The sequence below is a fragment of the Eretmochelys imbricata genome, chromosome 7 (genome assembly GCF_965152235.1).
Source record: "Eretmochelys imbricata isolate rEreImb1 chromosome 7, rEreImb1.hap1, whole genome shotgun sequence".
Taxonomy (NCBI): Eukaryota; Metazoa; Chordata; order Testudines; family Cheloniidae; genus Eretmochelys; species Eretmochelys imbricata.
The window spans coordinates 37,238,746-37,254,829 of NC_135578.1; the positions used below are offsets into that span (position 1 = coordinate 37,238,746).

The 16,084-nt window shown below is 42.8% G+C and overlaps 1 protein-coding gene across 1 annotated transcript in view; it reads left to right on the forward strand.

The window, feature by feature from the left end:
* Positions 1-222: 222 nt before the first annotated feature.
* Positions 223-16,084, forward strand: part of RAB43 (RAB43, member RAS oncogene family) — a 28,712-nt gene continuing 12,850 nt past the window's right edge. Inside the window, exons 1-2 of the mRNA XM_077823437.1 lie at positions 223-519; positions 15,611-15,794. Coding sequence (XP_077679563.1) covers positions 301-519; positions 15,611-15,794 — 403 coding nt within the window. The 5' untranslated portion in view covers positions 223-300. The remainder of the gene's footprint in view (positions 520-15,610; positions 15,795-16,084) is intronic.

The following is a 16,084-nucleotide window of genomic DNA, read 5'->3' on the forward strand; positions in this document are numbered from 1 at the left end:
ATCGGGCGAGGCTGCCGCCCCCTCTCCGCGGGGCCCGCCAGCGGCAGCCCGGGCTCGGCTCCCCCTGCCCCGCTGGTGGGCGGCAGGAGCGGGAGGCGGGCGCCCGCTGGCGAGCATGCTCAGCCGCTCCCTCTGACTGGGCCATGCTAGGGAGGGCGGGCGCAGAGGCTGGTCCGAGGCGAGGCCCCGCCCGGCGGGGGGAGGGCGCTGACGGCCGGGCGCTGAGGCCCGGAGTGACGGGCGCTGCGCAGAGCCCGGCACCCCGCTGCGGAGGGTGAAGGAGCCGAGCTCGGCCAGGCCATGCCCGGCCCCCCGGCGCTGGGGGCGGCAGGCCCCGGCCCGGACCCGGAGGAGCGCTACGACTTCCTCTTCAAGCTGGTGCTGATCGGGGACGCCAGCGTGGGCAAAACCTGCCTGGTGCAGCGTTTCAAAACCGGGGCCTTCGCCGAGCGCCAGGGCAGCACCATCGGCGTGGACTTCACCATGAAGAGCCTGGAGATCCAGGGCAAGCGAGTCAAGGTGGGCCGGGCAGAGCCGGAACCGTGGGGCTGCAGGCGGGAGAGAGCCCCCTAGGCATTGGAGGGAACCTAAGGGGCACAGGAGACAACTCTGGAGAGGGACCAGCCCTGTTCTGTATCCGAAGGGATGCCCCTCAGGTGGTTCCTAAAAAGCCAGGACCCATATCCGCCCAGGGGCACTCAGCAGCCTTTGATCCTAGCAGCCTGGTTTCCAGTCAAAACTGGCACCCAGAGGTGGGGGTTTCTACCATAAGTTGAACATGGGCATGGGAAGGGAGGGAGACAGCTGTCAAAAAATAGTATCATTCTGCATTTCATATAGTGGCCTTTGTCTGGTGGTACCATGTGGTCACCTGAGCAGCGGTGGAGAGAGCACTAGAGCCCGTAGGGTGGCTGTCACGTAAATGCTGAGCTGCCCTGACCAGAGAAACCAGTGCCGTTACTGGAGGATGGGGAGAGGAAGAGGATATCCTGGCTGGCAGCAAACATCACAGCACTAGCGTATTACTGCCCCATACCTGTTCACTCCATCTTTCCCTCTGCAGCGAGATCCCTACAAACAAGTTGTATACTTTTTCCTAAACTTAGCTATCGCATTGCCATGAAACAACTGCCACCTCTCCCTGGAGAGGTGACTGCATTTCAGTGCTCTGTGCTGGGATCCCTTTCTTTTACTCTAAAGATCTACTGCATATGTGTGTGACAAAAATAAGTTTACCTTCACTGTGTTTACCACCTAGGAGTCAACTATGACACAATTAACTGAACTGCTTCTGTTCACACCTCAGCAGCATTAGTTAAGTTCTAACTGCAGAATCTTCAAGACAGTTCAGGTACAACTGAGTAAAATACAGAATCTCAGTTGGTTCAGGTTATTGGTGGTAATGCACAAGCTAGAAAGAACACAGCTTGAATTTCAGATCCCAGACTGAAGCTGCAGGGCTGGTAGTTAGTTTAAAACTAAGATTTTTTCCTAAGCACTTTGTCACCTTGAGATCCCAGTGTACAAGGAACCACACACAAAGCCACTTGGAGGATCCTTTTTACAAAACAGAATGACTCAGTGGCTTTCATTCTAGCCTCTCCTCATTCTGTGTATATCAGCTATGTGGGCATACAGGTGCCAAAGAAAACTGGCATATCTACCCACTGGGAAATAGCCCCTTTGTATCCATGGCATAGAAGTGGCAGACCATCTCTTGGGGCAGTTCAGAAGAGGGAAAGCATGGCTGCAGTACACTGTACTCCAACTGTTTATTCTTTGATGCTGAACAGCCTAAACCCTGGGGCTGCTTCATTTATTCTGTGGACTAGCCCAGTCATCCAGTTACCTCCAGAATCTAGGTAGTATGCAGCCATCTTTGCTCATTTCCTTTCTTTTCCCACAAGGGCTGAGCAGAGCTCAGTTTGGTCACAGCGTAGAGCTAGGGCCTCTTTAATATGAAAGAGATATATAAATATGGTAATTACAATTGTATTTTGGTCTGTCTCACAGCTGTGTGCCAAGATAGGGGGCCAGGTCCTCTAATCAATGCTTCTTCCTTCAGAGTGGCTTTGGTGAGCAGAGTGGGCAACAATCCTAGCAAGTAGGAAAAAAGGTGGCAGAAAAGAATGATCAAAGTTATTGGGAGGAGAGGAATGATGAGCTTACAGTAAGGAGTATGGTTTCTGTGGGCAGCTCAAAGATAAGGGCATTTACTTCCTTTGCAGGTGTTTTGTCTTTCAGGTTCCAGTTCTGTCTGAACAGCTGGGGTAAGCAGTTCATGTTTCAAGTCACCCTGCAAAAAATATCATTTTGGGTTTTTTTTAATCTTATATTAGTTCCTCTTTCTTGCTTTTCACCAAGTTAGGAGGCACAGGAAGTGGGGTTTTCCCCTCTAAGATTGAAACTTGGCTCAATTTAAATGCCAGACACACACAAAGTAACAAATGTGTCTCTCTTGCCAGGTATCTCTGCTAGGGACACTGAAAATTAGGCAGCTCCAGCTCAGGGTCTAAACCAGACTCCTTAGGTATTGCAGAAGTACTGACAATAAGAAAAAGAATCTCTAATTCAGCACTAATAGGCATTACTGTAGGCAAATTAATCTACAGTATGTATTTAGTAAGGTCTACTAATAGATCCAGCTAGTAGACATACCCTAGTTGACTCTACGTTTTGGTCTGAATTAGAGATGGAACAAGAGACCATAACATGCCCAGACTCTGAAAATGTTTGGATGTGGGTCTTTTGTTTGGCATATTGAGATAGTGACTGTGAAATTTGGATCCATCTCTGGATTTGAAATTTACCTAGAGGTATTCAGTTCTTGAGGATCTAATCTAAATAGGGTTTGTTCAGGATGTTGCAGGAGGCTGAGAATAGGGAGGCATTTTATTTTAATTTTGTAACCAAATTTACAACTTGGAGTTAAATGGGACTTCATGAAACTCATAGGCCTTACATACTTGACAAACTGGGTTTCAGTGCAGTTTGTGATGATTCTGGCAAGGGCAGGGAGGATTCCTTATTCTTACTATATAAACTCAGCATCTCACAGCCTGTGAGCATACAAGCCTGTACATGTGCTTTGACAGATGTCACATGTTAACACATTTCCATTGAGATCATGCAAGACATGGCAGTTTTTCCATTTTGAAAAGATGAGCTAAAAGAGGTTTTTGAAAAGGTAGGCCAATTGTATGCCTGTATACAGAATGTCTTAAAACAAAAGGACATTTACTACACATGATTGAAATAATTGTTGTTTGGCTATTCAGATGCTCATGCCGGATAACTTCTGTGCTGCTTTGACTTCACAGTGACTGGGGAGTTCTGCTAGTGATTGGAGTTTCTCCATAGGGTCATGTACGTGGTAGATTATTAATTATTATTATTAGCAAATGGTGCAGTTATGAGAAGTATTGACAATTTGTTGTTATAACCTTCGGTACATAAACTCATCTTTAAAAGTCCTTCTCAGAACAACAGCATGGACTAAAGATTCATACCATATACCTGACCCCCTAGGGCCTGGCTTCATTCTCCATCATGGCAGTGGTGGTATCAAAACACAGTGGAGTGCAAGCTAATGTGTCTTTGGGATGGGGATTCAAACAAAAAGGTTGTAAAAAAAAAAAAAAAATGCTGTTTAGAACATTACATGTCTTCATTACAATTTTTAGGGTTTCCAGAAACATTTCCAGGTCGGGCTTTTATAGAAGTAGCCCCTTCCTGCTGGGCCTTTGCTGATCAGGGTTGGCAGGGGAGAAAGGAACATATTGCAGAATTCTCAACTTTATTCCTGCAAAAAAAACCTTTTAAATGAGGCTCTTTCTGTGACCCAAACCTTATGTCCCTTTAGGCATCTGGAATGATATTTTAGCCACTCTCCCCTCCCCCCCCCCGCCCCACTGCCTTTTAGGTTTAGTCAGCCTTTATAGAAAAGGAGAGACATTGTGGGGCTTTAGTGCTTGAGAATGGTCCTGCACTGACAGCCCTGAAAATTTCTCTTTAGAAATAGAACAGTTACAGCACTGGCAGCCCCAGTACAAGCTTCCACAGTGTGCCTCAACCCTACCATCTTCAAGGAGTGAGAGTTAACACCTCCCCCCACTCCCACCTAGTCACCCCTTGGTTGCTCTGCTTGATCTGTCAATAAGGCTGCCACATGTGGTGTTTCTGTGAGGTAGATCTCTGTCCACTGGGAACTGCAGCAGCCAGCCATTTGAGAGTAGTCACTTTTTGCTCACTACTGACTTGGGCTGGATTTAAACTTGCAATTTAAAGATTAGAGCTGGGTGGAGAGAGGTAATTCCACTTTACGGAGGATATTGATATTTCAAATTTTGGTTTCACTGGAATTTGGAATGAAAGTCAAAAATTTCTAAATTCTTCCAGAAAGGGAATGGAGTCTCAGCTCCGGGGCTGTCCGCTTGGTGGGTTGCTGCAGACCCTGAAGTCTCTCCAGCCAGCTCCAAGATAGGCAGGTTGCTAAGTAGCCAGGCGCAGTGCTTAATTTGTGCCAAGGCTCAGCCCCAGCACCTCTGGGCTTGCTACTTCAGTTATGAAATTTTAAAAAATTGGTTGAGACCCAGCACCTCTTTCGTTACAAATTAAGCACTGGCCAGGTGGGCAAGGTGGCAGGAAACCTGCCTGATTGGAACTTTGTCAAAAACCAGGTTTCAGAGTAATCAGATGTCAAGAATTATAACGTTCATAAACCAGTCGGAGAACACTTCAATCTCTCTGGTCACGCGATTACAGACATGAAAGTTGTGATATTACAACAAAAAAACTTCAAATCCAGACTCCAGCGAGAAACTGTTGAATTGGAATTCATTTGCAAATTTGATACAATTAACTTAGGCTTGAATAAAGACTGGGAGTGGCTAAGTCATTATGCAAGGTAACCTATTTCCCCTTGGGTTTTCCTATCCCGTCCCCCCCCCCCCCCAGACGTTCTTGTTAAACCTGGGGGCGGGATAGGAAATGGCCCACCTTGATTATCATACACATTGTAAGGAGAGGTTTCAGAGTAACAGCCGTGTTAGTCTGTCTTTGCAAAAAGAAAAGGAGTACTTGTGGCACCTTAGAGACTAACCAATTTATTTGAAAGCATGAGCTTTCGTGAGCTACAGCTCACTTCATCGATGAAGTGAGCTGTAGCTCACGAAAGCTCACGCTCAAATAAATTGGTTAGTCTCTAAGGTGCCACAAGTACTCCTTTTCTTATTGTAAGGAGAGTGGCCACTTTAGATAAGCTATTACCAGCAGGAGAGTGGGTTTGTGTGTGTGGTGGGGGGGGGTGAGAAAACCTGGATTTGTGCTGGAAATGGCCAACTTGATTATCATACACATTGTAAGGAGAGTGATCACTTTAGATAAGCTATTACCAGCAGGAGAGTGGGGTGGGAGGAGGTATTTTTTCATGCTTTGTGTGTGTATATAAAAAGATCTTCTACACTTTCCACAGTATGCATCCGATGAAGTGAGCTGTAGCTCACGAAAGCTTATGCTCAAATAAATTGGTTAGTCTCTAAGGTGCCACAAGTACTCCTTTTCTTTTTGTCAAAAACCAGTCTCTGCTAAACATTTCATCTGATTTTTTTCCAACCAGCTCTATTAAAGATGAAGAACATAGGCCTGATCTCTAGCAACAACAGTGCCAGGCAACCCAATTCAGTATGGTTAAAAGTTGTAGTATACAATTATAGTATACAAGACCTAACTGTATCCCTCTAACCAGATTAAAATTTATGAGGATAGATGGTGGGATTTTAAGAGTGTTCAGCATTGGTCTAACTGCTCCCTATTGAAGTAAATGGTAACACTCCCATCAATAAAACAGTAGTTTGTTCTGAGGGAGCAATAGAAAATTTTTGAGACAGATAACAAAATACAAATCTGCAAATCCTTATTAGCATGGTAGCAAAATTTCCTTTGTTTATGTTTACTTATCACTTACACAGGTGAAAGTTCCCTTAGGTTACCTAACAGTGACTTATTTTGGCTGGAAATTTACAAAAAAACTTTAATTAAATCTGACATTAATCTTTGGGATTAGTTGTTAGACTGGCCATTTTAAAAACTACACTCACCTACTGGTTTGTGAGAAAAGCACATATCAGCTGATATACATTTTAAAGTTCTGTATAAACACCTGTTGGATTTCCTTAAGTTGTTGTGTCCTAAATAGAACCTCTCAATCTTCTCATTTAAACAGTCAATGCCAAAATTAAAGCAATAGCAGGGCAGTAGTTCAGAACAAGTAGTGGCCCTCAGATGAGCAGGCAAAGTGCATTTGCCTGTAACTGTCCATTCAACACAAGCTCTGAGGCTTTCATTTATAAAATAAGTTTACACTAAACAGCAGAGGCCCCAATTCTGTTGTTGTATCTATGCAGGCTGACCTTTGCATACCCCTAGATATCTATCTTCATGAAATCTGCCTGCAAAGATTTGAATGAGAGATCAGGGCATTAGTCTGTGAGACTGACAACTGTCCTTGTCTTAAAGAGACAACAGTTTATGAATCACACTTCTAAAAACTTTATCAACTGTTGTTAAAAGTAACAATTAAGATTGTAATACCTGTAAGATTAGTGAATAATCCCTTCCCCCATTTGCTTACTTTGTTCATTTGATAGCACTTTGTATGTAGTCAGTATCACTATTTCCTTTGTGTAGTGAGTTCCCCCTGTTTGTCTTTCTTAAAGCAACAGAAGCTTTCTTTTTAAATCAGGGAAATAGCTTTTGTAATGTAAATCCTTTTTATGGAGTACTGGATTTATTAATTCACATGTTGAAAAAGCCATCGACCAGCCATCAAGTCTCCCCAGAGCTACCCAGTCCTTCATTTGACAGTTTTTAAATTTCTGCCTAATCACCCAGTTTAGGGCACTGTTAAATAACCAAATGGCTGATTATTTAATTGCAAAATAGCTAAAGATTTTTAGAACACAGAGTTACAATGTATGAATCGATCCATGACAAAGGCTCCCTTGGTTTGATAGACTGCTGTGGCTTTTTCAAATTACTCATTACTTTCAATGGCACCCAGAATGTGGGAGTCATTTTCCAAACATAGAAGGAGGCACAGTTTCTGTCCAAGAGCTTATGATAAAAAAAAATAAAAAAAATACAGAGCTGATAAAATCTCTTATGTCAATAAGATAGGGAAAGTGGGAGTGTGATTCAGTTAAAGGAGATAGTCTCAATGAAGTCTAAAGGACTGGAGTCAGTATGATGATTTCCTTCAAGTCCTTTTGACGTGATTTCATGGGTTTCCTTGGTTTGATAAATATTCTTTAAAAATTCAAATCTTCAACATTTTGGTTATTGGGCTTTGTCTCATATCAGTATTTAAGAATTAATTAATAATTTCATCATCTGTTTATGTATGTGTTACATAATGTACTCACAATTGTGGAGCTCACACGGGGTATAGAGCAGGGGTGTCAAACATAGGCCCGTGGACTGGATTCTGCCTACATGATGCTTCTGTGTGGCCCACATGGCATATATTTTGATTTCCTTTTTTCTTTTTAAATGAAAGCTGACAGTTTCAGCTTTTGTGGCTGCAGTGACAGTCTTCCTAATGCGAACAAACCACAACTAGTGCAGTGACATCTGCCTGAATCTGCAGACAGCCTGAAACTGTGTGTTGTGGACATCACTTAGGGACCAGCATGCCTAGTGGGCAGGCTGCAGTTCAACAGTCCCCAAAGTCCTAGGATGGCTTTGTTGGGCAATCTGAGGGCCACACAGCTGAGTGAAAATCTGTCATCCCCCAGCAATCTCAGGGTCCTCCCAGTCAAACAAAGGGCAGAGAGAAGGATAGGGGAACCCAGGCCCTCCCTCTCCACTGGCTGTCAGTCCCCTCTAGCTGATACTGCGGGCCAGCCTCCCCAGGCCACTTCTTGCCTCCCCTGTTCTCTTCTCTCCTCTGTTTGGGGTGTGGTCACAGCACTCTGCTTCCCTCCCAGCAGAGGATTGCTCAGCCTCAGACAGTCTCAACTATTCAGATAGTCAATGGGAGCTTCCAAGCTCCCTTCTCAGTGTCCATTTATTCCCCCTTATCAGAAAGAAGACAAGAGAAAGAGGGGTCAGGTGGCCCCTGGCTGCCCAGTCAGGCCTTACTCACAGTCCAGAGCCTTTCCCTGTAAAGATTTCTGTCCAAGAAGCTACTAACTGGCTTGCTTCTTGCAAACAACCCCTTCTTCACTCTTCCCCAGCTTGATTGCCAGAGTCCCCATTTAAGCAGGTCTTAACATTTGGAGCATGCTCTACAGCTGCTGAGAAACAGGGCCATCTTGGACCAATACTTCTCCATCACTTCCTGAGTCTCAGCGAGAGGTCTGTAAATCTCATCACACCGTGACTTAAGTATTACATTTTCCTCACCCCAATCTGGAGTGTCCGCTCTAAAGCCCAATGAGTTCACACATCAGTGGCAACATGAATTATTTAATTGCCGGTCATTTAATTAATTGGAACAGTGGGAGTGAGTGAAGATAACAGGGGTTATGATTTGGGAGTTGCAGCACGGAAAGAAATAGAGGGAAGAACAGATGAGACACAAAGACAGGGAAGGAAGAGAAACAAAGGACAGAAATAGTCATGTCCTCCACAGACCCTAAGTTAGGTGCCTAGGTTCCCTTTACGATGCAGGGGAGAAATATCACCTCAGAATGGGATCTGCAAAAGCCAGTGGGGACCCACCAAACCAGATACTGAGGAGAGGAGTGTTTCCTAAGCCGAACCTCCTCAAAGAGTTAGGTGCCTAAATCTGAGCTGAAAGGAGGCACTTATATCTGCTTGGGATCTACAGCCAGGAACCCTCTTCTGGAGTCAGGTGCCTAAGCCGTTTCTTATTAGAATGGCAGCAGAGCGTACCCAACTCCACACAAAAGCAGGGTTACAGGGGGATCTCCCATATGTCCTGAGCTCTGGGATAGTCTGATGTGGGGCTCTCTCAGTCTCGCTTGTCGAAGCCATTCCACATAGTACATTAATTGTCCATTGGGTCAGAGAAAAAGTTAGCATAACTGTAGAGTCCAGTGGTTAGGGTACTCACCTGAGAGGTGGGAAATCATGTTCAAATTCCTTCTCCACCTCAAGCAGAGGGGGGAATTGAACTGGGGTCTCCCATCTCCTGCATGAGTGCACTGAACTAAAGGTTATCAGGGAGGCCCTCTTTCTCACCCCTGACCATTTTGCGTAGTCAGGCGTGCTTGAGGATGCCTACCAGATCCGACTCTGCAGGTAACGTAGGCCAGGCAATGCTTGTTTTCACCTGCTTTGAGGATGCTGAGGTGGTTTGGGGCTTCAGCATGAGCTAGGCACCTGCGTACCTTGTGTGCATGCCCAGTAGCAGAAACTTAGGGGACTTTTATGCCAAAAATGTAGGTGCCGCAGGATTTTAGGCACCTCCAGAGTTAGGCAGCAGCTGAGCAGGGTCTTGAGTATCAGTGGTGCCTAAATTTTGATCTTAGGCATCTAAGTCCTTTTGTGGATCTCAGCCTGAATTACTATATATAGGCCATATTCTCCCCGGATCTCTTTTTATCCCAGCCCACAGACCATAAACAAAGGTAGAATTTGGCCTTCTCCTCAATGAAATTGACAGCCCTGGTATTGGAGAAAACAGGAGTGCAACATTCCCAGCAAACTGGAATTCAGCCTGGCACCTCTTTTCTTTTAGAATGTCACATGACAGGATGAGCATTCATTTATTTCCCCTCGCTGTTCTGTATATTAATAGAATTTTAAATTGAAATGCGTTAGTGGAAAGGAAGTCTTGCCTGATCAAACCTTGCTTTTGTTCTTGTTGGGAAAGATCATACAGATTAAGTTACAAAAATTGTTTTGGTAAAGCTTTTTCCAAGTACATACAGGAATTTGCTGGTGTACTGAAATCTATCCTGTTGTTTGCCATTTGATATGAAAGGGCTTAAACATGGTAAGCTGGCTTAGAATCATTTAGGAGGAAGCACCCTTTGCATCCATTACCAAAGAAATTATATGAAAGTTTCTACTCTCTGCAGGATTCCTAACATGCAAACTCCCCCGCTGTGTTTGTAGTGCTAAACGATTAAATACTTCCTAGAGATGAAATATCACTGATGCTGTTGCAAAAACAAAGTGAACATGCATCCCCACTATCTCCAACTTCTTTAGGAATTGTGATAAATGAAGGGAGTGGGGCAGCTCCCTTTTATGGACACCCAGCCAGCCAGTTAGCTATAAAGTCCCCCTTAGTGGCTGTTCTCTGCTTGCTTTACCTGTACAGGGTTAAAAAAAAGTCCCCCAGGTGAAGGAAAGGGAGTGGGCATCTGACCAAAAGAGCCAATGGGAAGGCTAGAACTTTTTAAAATGGTGAAAAACTTCCCCTTTGCTCTGTTGTTTTTCCTCCGGGAAAGAGGGGAACAGTTATGCTTTGAGAAGCTTTAAGCCAGATAAATCATCAGATCATACCTAGAACTGCTTACTTGGAACTCCCAGATGTGTAAGTGGATCAGGAATGTTTAGAAAGACGTGATTAGGTTTATTTCTCTTTATTTCTTTTGGCTAATGGACTCCTCTGTGCTCACCCCAGATGTTTTTGTTTGCTTGTAACTTTTAAGCTGAACCCACAGGAAAGCTATTTTGGGTGCTTAATTTTTGGAATTGCTCTTTTAAAATCTAGCAAAAGCCTAAATTCCAGATGCTTATTTTGCTATCTTATTTCACAGATAAAATTCTCTTCTAAATGTACATTGCACGACATATGTTGACCTAATCCTGTATTGTTAAGTCCAATGATAAACTTACCATTTTCTGCAATGACAAGATTATGTAAACTTTGTCCATTTTCAGTTAGTTGAATCAGAGCTTTCTTGGAGGCTAGCTGTGACCAGTAATCATGTGTGCACCATGTAATCACACCCTGTACAGCACTGTAATAATCTTCATACAAAATGTGCCTTGTGAGGTATCATTTGAAAACTAATAATTCACTGGTCAATAATATCACGGTGCAATGTATGCAGTGACATGACATACAGTGACAGTGACATGAACATAAGATAAAATTATGACTGAAATGTATTTACCAGACAAGTCTGGGGAGGAGGTAAACCTGTTTCTCGAGCACAAAAAACAAGCTAATGACTCAAGCCAAGTGGCTTCAACGTTGACTGGCAATCACCAGTCAAGTAATCATTTTTTGGCAATCAAAGGGGGCAGGAACAGATTGATCTGCATTTTAACAAACAACAGGGAAGCTCATTTACCACGAGACTCCATGTCTCTCTGTCCTCACAGTGGGAAGGAACTTTATCTAGGGGTAACCCCCAGGAAAATGCTTTTCAAAGGGTGACTGGAATATAAAAGTGAGGGGGGGAACACCCTAGGTATTTGTGCTCTGTTCCCTCCCTCAAGAAAACAAAAGAACCAGGCTTTGGACTTTGGGGAGAGGTTGTGACCTGAGAATTTGGTCAGCCCTGTTGCTTGGAACATAGAGAGTTTGCTGTAGGGAACAAAAGAGTATTGATGGATTCCATTAAATATTGGTAACCCTTTTCCTAATGTATATGGAATTGCTAAATCCACATTGAAATATGTGGATGGTATGGTATATATTTGTTTGTATTTTTCCATCCCAGGCTTTCTTTACTATCACTTCTGTTTTCTTGTGTAATATTAAGTAATGATAATACATTGATCCCTGAGGGATACCTGATGTGCCATCTTCTTTTGGATTGTGTGGTTTGTAATTGCAGCTGGCAAAATTCTTTGTAACATTTTGATCCATCTGCTATCAAAATGTTAAAGGAAAAAAAGAGGGGGTTGTGGGGGGAAGGTTCTCCACTGGTCTTTAAAAGCTCTCTTGCTTTAGCATCACTGTGGGATAGTTCAAAGTAACATACCTGTGTACATGCACAGCATTGGATGTGCATTTTACCCAGTTTATCTGGTAGTTATTCAGCATTCACGCCATTAAACTTTACGCAGCAATAAAGAATAGGAGAAACGTCTGCTGTTTGTGTGCAGTATGCTCATTATTTTTGCAATAGGAGTAGCTCCTGTGCAAGTAGGTGGTTGTGTGTCAAAGTAGTACACTCTGTTTAGCACAGCGTAGCCCAGTGCCAGCCAGTGCTAAGTCCTGTGGTGTCCACAAAATTCAAAGCGAAAAACAGACCAAAATAACTAATTCATGTAATAAATAGGCATTCAGTATCACAGGATGGGTGACAAGGGCAGCTCCTCTGTTTTGTTCAATAAGAATATCCTGTCACACTTTCTGAGAACAGTGAGTATTTATCCTCTCTCCTGTACCCACTTGCTCCTGCTGATCATTGCTTAAAAACGTCCTGCCAGGCTCTCAATATGTAGCTGTTTTGGCCTTCTCCATGTATTTATTCCCCAACTTCTCTATCTCATTGTCTTAATGTGAGTTGTTGCCAATGTAATTAGAAAAGCAAAAATTGTTTAAACAACAGTTAAGGTTGCTAAGTGACAAATGCACCTTCTTATCACATTTACAGAACCTAAGCACTTTACAAGGAAATAGTTAAGAGCTTCATCTCTTACACTGTGAACACAATATTGTGAACACAACATTGTTATGAAATATAAAAATATTTTATCACATCCTTAACAATGATCCCTGGATCGTACAGTTCCTTTATGTATTTATTTTGATCTTAGTGTTTACATTTTTTTCAAGGATGCTTTTAAATGAGAAACAGTCATTATTAAGAGTACAATTTTTGGTAAAGAAATTGTAATTGCTGTTTCTTGCCAATGATGTTGCATATGTAATTTAATGGGAGAATGTGTAACTGTCGATTCCTCATAAAATTATATATATGACTTGCATTTGAGGCTGACTAATGTGTACATATAGAGAGTATTTGTGTTTCTTTTTCAACAGGATTTTGTATGTGTATGTATTTGAGACTATTGGAAAAAACTGCATTTGGTTTGGATCAACAATTGATTTCCTTGATTTGAAGTGCTTGGGTTTTCTAGTGATGCTGTCTAAACAAAACAGTGTTGCCACTTAGCAACCTTAACTTTTTTTAAACGAAGTTGTTTGATTTTTAGAATTTCCAAGGTGAGTTTTTACTTAATCTTCCTTCCTTCCTTCCTAAATTAGAAGAGGTGAGTTGTGCTGGTCAAAATAATAGCCTTCCTCATTCAGTATATAGCTGTCAAGATACAAGATCCCAAGGAAGGTAAATCAGTCACACACAGCACAGCCTATAATCATTGTAATACTGGTAAAAAGTCAGCAATGTAAGGGTCCTGCAAGAGGCTACCTAAGTCCTTGTATAGGAATGTAGAGGGATTTAGGGAGCTAAGACCAAGAGGTTCTAGAAGGAAACAACCTAACGTAGGGAGGAGGCTTAGGAGAAGATCTGTTGCGTTACTATTTGAGCTACCAATGAAGTCAAACTTGGGGTCTGTATCCTCTGTTGAGAATAGCATAGGAACTCTGACCATTCTGAAGCCTGAACCTGCAAACACTTACATGGGTGAGTAAAGTCACTCATATGCAGAAGCGTGTGCGGGATTGGGCCCATAGTAATGAGACCCAGGACTAAAACCTAGGTTGCCTGACCGCAAAGCTATTGCCTAACCTGCTAAGGGATGTCTACGCTGCAGCTAAGAGCAAGGCTCCCAGCCCAGGTAGACAGACTCAGGTGGCTAGCCCAAGCCTCTGCCAGTGCAGCAACATCCACACTTCTGTTTTTAGGGTGCTAGTGTAAATCTGTCTGCCCAGCCTGGGAGGTTCACTCCCAGCTGCAGTATAGACATACCGAAAGTCACATCACAGGTAAATCACTCTTCATTACGTTATCTGATAAGTGTGGCTAATAATTCACACTTTATGGTTATATAGTGGTTCTTCATCTGTACAGGAGATCTCAAAGCTCTCCAGAACGTTGGGTTAGCATTATTACCTTCATTTTACAATTGGCCTGACCAAGTGCTGAGATTTGAACCCATGAAAGGCATTGTGTTCTAGTGGGAAAAGTATGGGTCTTCCTTCTCAGAGATTAAGGTTCTGTTCCCAGCACTGTCACAAACTACCTACATAACCTACAACTCTCCAGTTACTGCCCCACGTACATAGCATCCATCATTTCCAGATCATTGACAACCATTGCCTGGAGTTCTTCTCCATCCTGGATGTGTTCTAATATAGCTTCTACCCTTCTCCACTCCTCTGAAAATGCTCTCTAACCAAGATTTCTAATAACCTGTTAATTGGAAGGATTAATTTTAACTATAAAAGATCAGGGCATTGTAGACAGCAAAAACAAAACTTCTGATCAGTTATGCAGCAGTGGTCAAAAAAATGCAGCCACAATGTTAGGATGCACAAGGAATGGTATGGAAAATAATATTGATCCAGATTCTGTGGATTCTGATTCTGTGTTACGTTCTGGTCATGTCATCTGAAAAAGAATATAAAAGAAATAGAAGGGCTCAGAAATGGAAAGATTTCCATGTCTGGGGAGATTGAAAAGGCTAAGACTGTTTACCTTAGAGAGGGGACAAAAAAAAGAGAAGTCATGACAGAGGTACATAATATAATGAATAGTACAAAGAAAGTAAACTAGACACTCCCATTTACCCCCTCAGAATACAAGGAAAAGGAAACATTTAATGAAATTGAAACGCAACAGATTTAAACTGAAAAGAAAATACTGTGGAAGTCATTGCTGCTATATATTGAGCTTGATAACATTCAAAAAGGATTAGAAATGTATATGGTGAATGAGAATATCCACAGTTACTTTAAATTAAAAAGCTGTATGGGATAAATTCTCAGGCTTCAGGAGATAAGACCACCAATACATGACAGGATAAGAAGAAACTTCCTCCATGAGCAGGTTATTCTCTACTGTTCACCATCGGTTTTATTGTACTTTCTTCTGATGCATCCCAGGCTGACTACTCAGACACTGCGTACTAGTCTAGATGGACCGTCAATCTGATATGGGATGGCAGTTCCTATGGTACTGGATTTAAGCGAGAGCATTACAGTTTAGACAGGCCTATTACTACCTGTGCATAATGTCTATTCAGCCTCCTAAATGAAGAGGATGGCTGACAGACATTCAGTTCTGTGACACTCTTTATCTTCCTAGTTGTGTGGAGGGAAGCTTTTTAGGTAAAATATTTTGATATCTAGGCAAAATTAGGCTGATTTTTCAAATTACCAGGCATTCTGAGCTCCTTATGACTTCACAGGGAGTTGGAAATACTAGCACTCCTAAAAATGAGGTCACTTTTGCATAGGTGCCTAATTATGGATTGTGGTGCTAACTTTAGGCAGCCAACTATGAAAATGTTACCCTGAGTACATAATTTTCATCTCAGCTGAGGGACACAGGATTTTTTTTAAGAGAAATTTTAAAAAGCACCACGTTTGTGCATAGATTTTCTATAAGGTCTCTGAACCAACTCCTGTCTTGTTAACCAGCAGAGCTCAGTGTGTGTTTAAATCCTGACCCAGTCACATTTCATTCAGGAGGAAAGGACTTAACCTGAAAAGCAAGACCAGTTCCCTATATGTGAATAGCCAGTATCTCACTGCATGTTTTATTTTGTTTAGTTGCAGATCTGGGACACAGCAGGGCAGGAGAGATTCCGAACCATCACACAGAGCTACTACCGAAGCGCCAATGGAGCAATCCTAGCCTACGACATCAGCAAGAGAGGCTCTTTCCAGTCCATTCCTCGCTGGATTGAGGATGTGAGGAAGTATGCTGGTTCCAACATAGTACAGTTACTGATTGGTGAGTTTGGAAATTAATCCCTTTCTGGATGAGTGAGGAACTCAAATAAAACTATACAGCATCAAAGCACTGTGCAAACACTAACCACACAGACCACCTCTGTGAGGCAGGTAAGAGTTTTATCCTCCTTTTACAGAAGTCAGAACGGACGGAATAAAGTTCAATCATATGTTTATGAGAAGTCACTGTCAGACACAAGGTTCTAACTCAAGAGGTTTCTGGGTTCCACTCTCCTGTTTGTTAATCATTGCCTCAGCAAACATGTTTATTCCCAACTTTTAAGGCGCTAG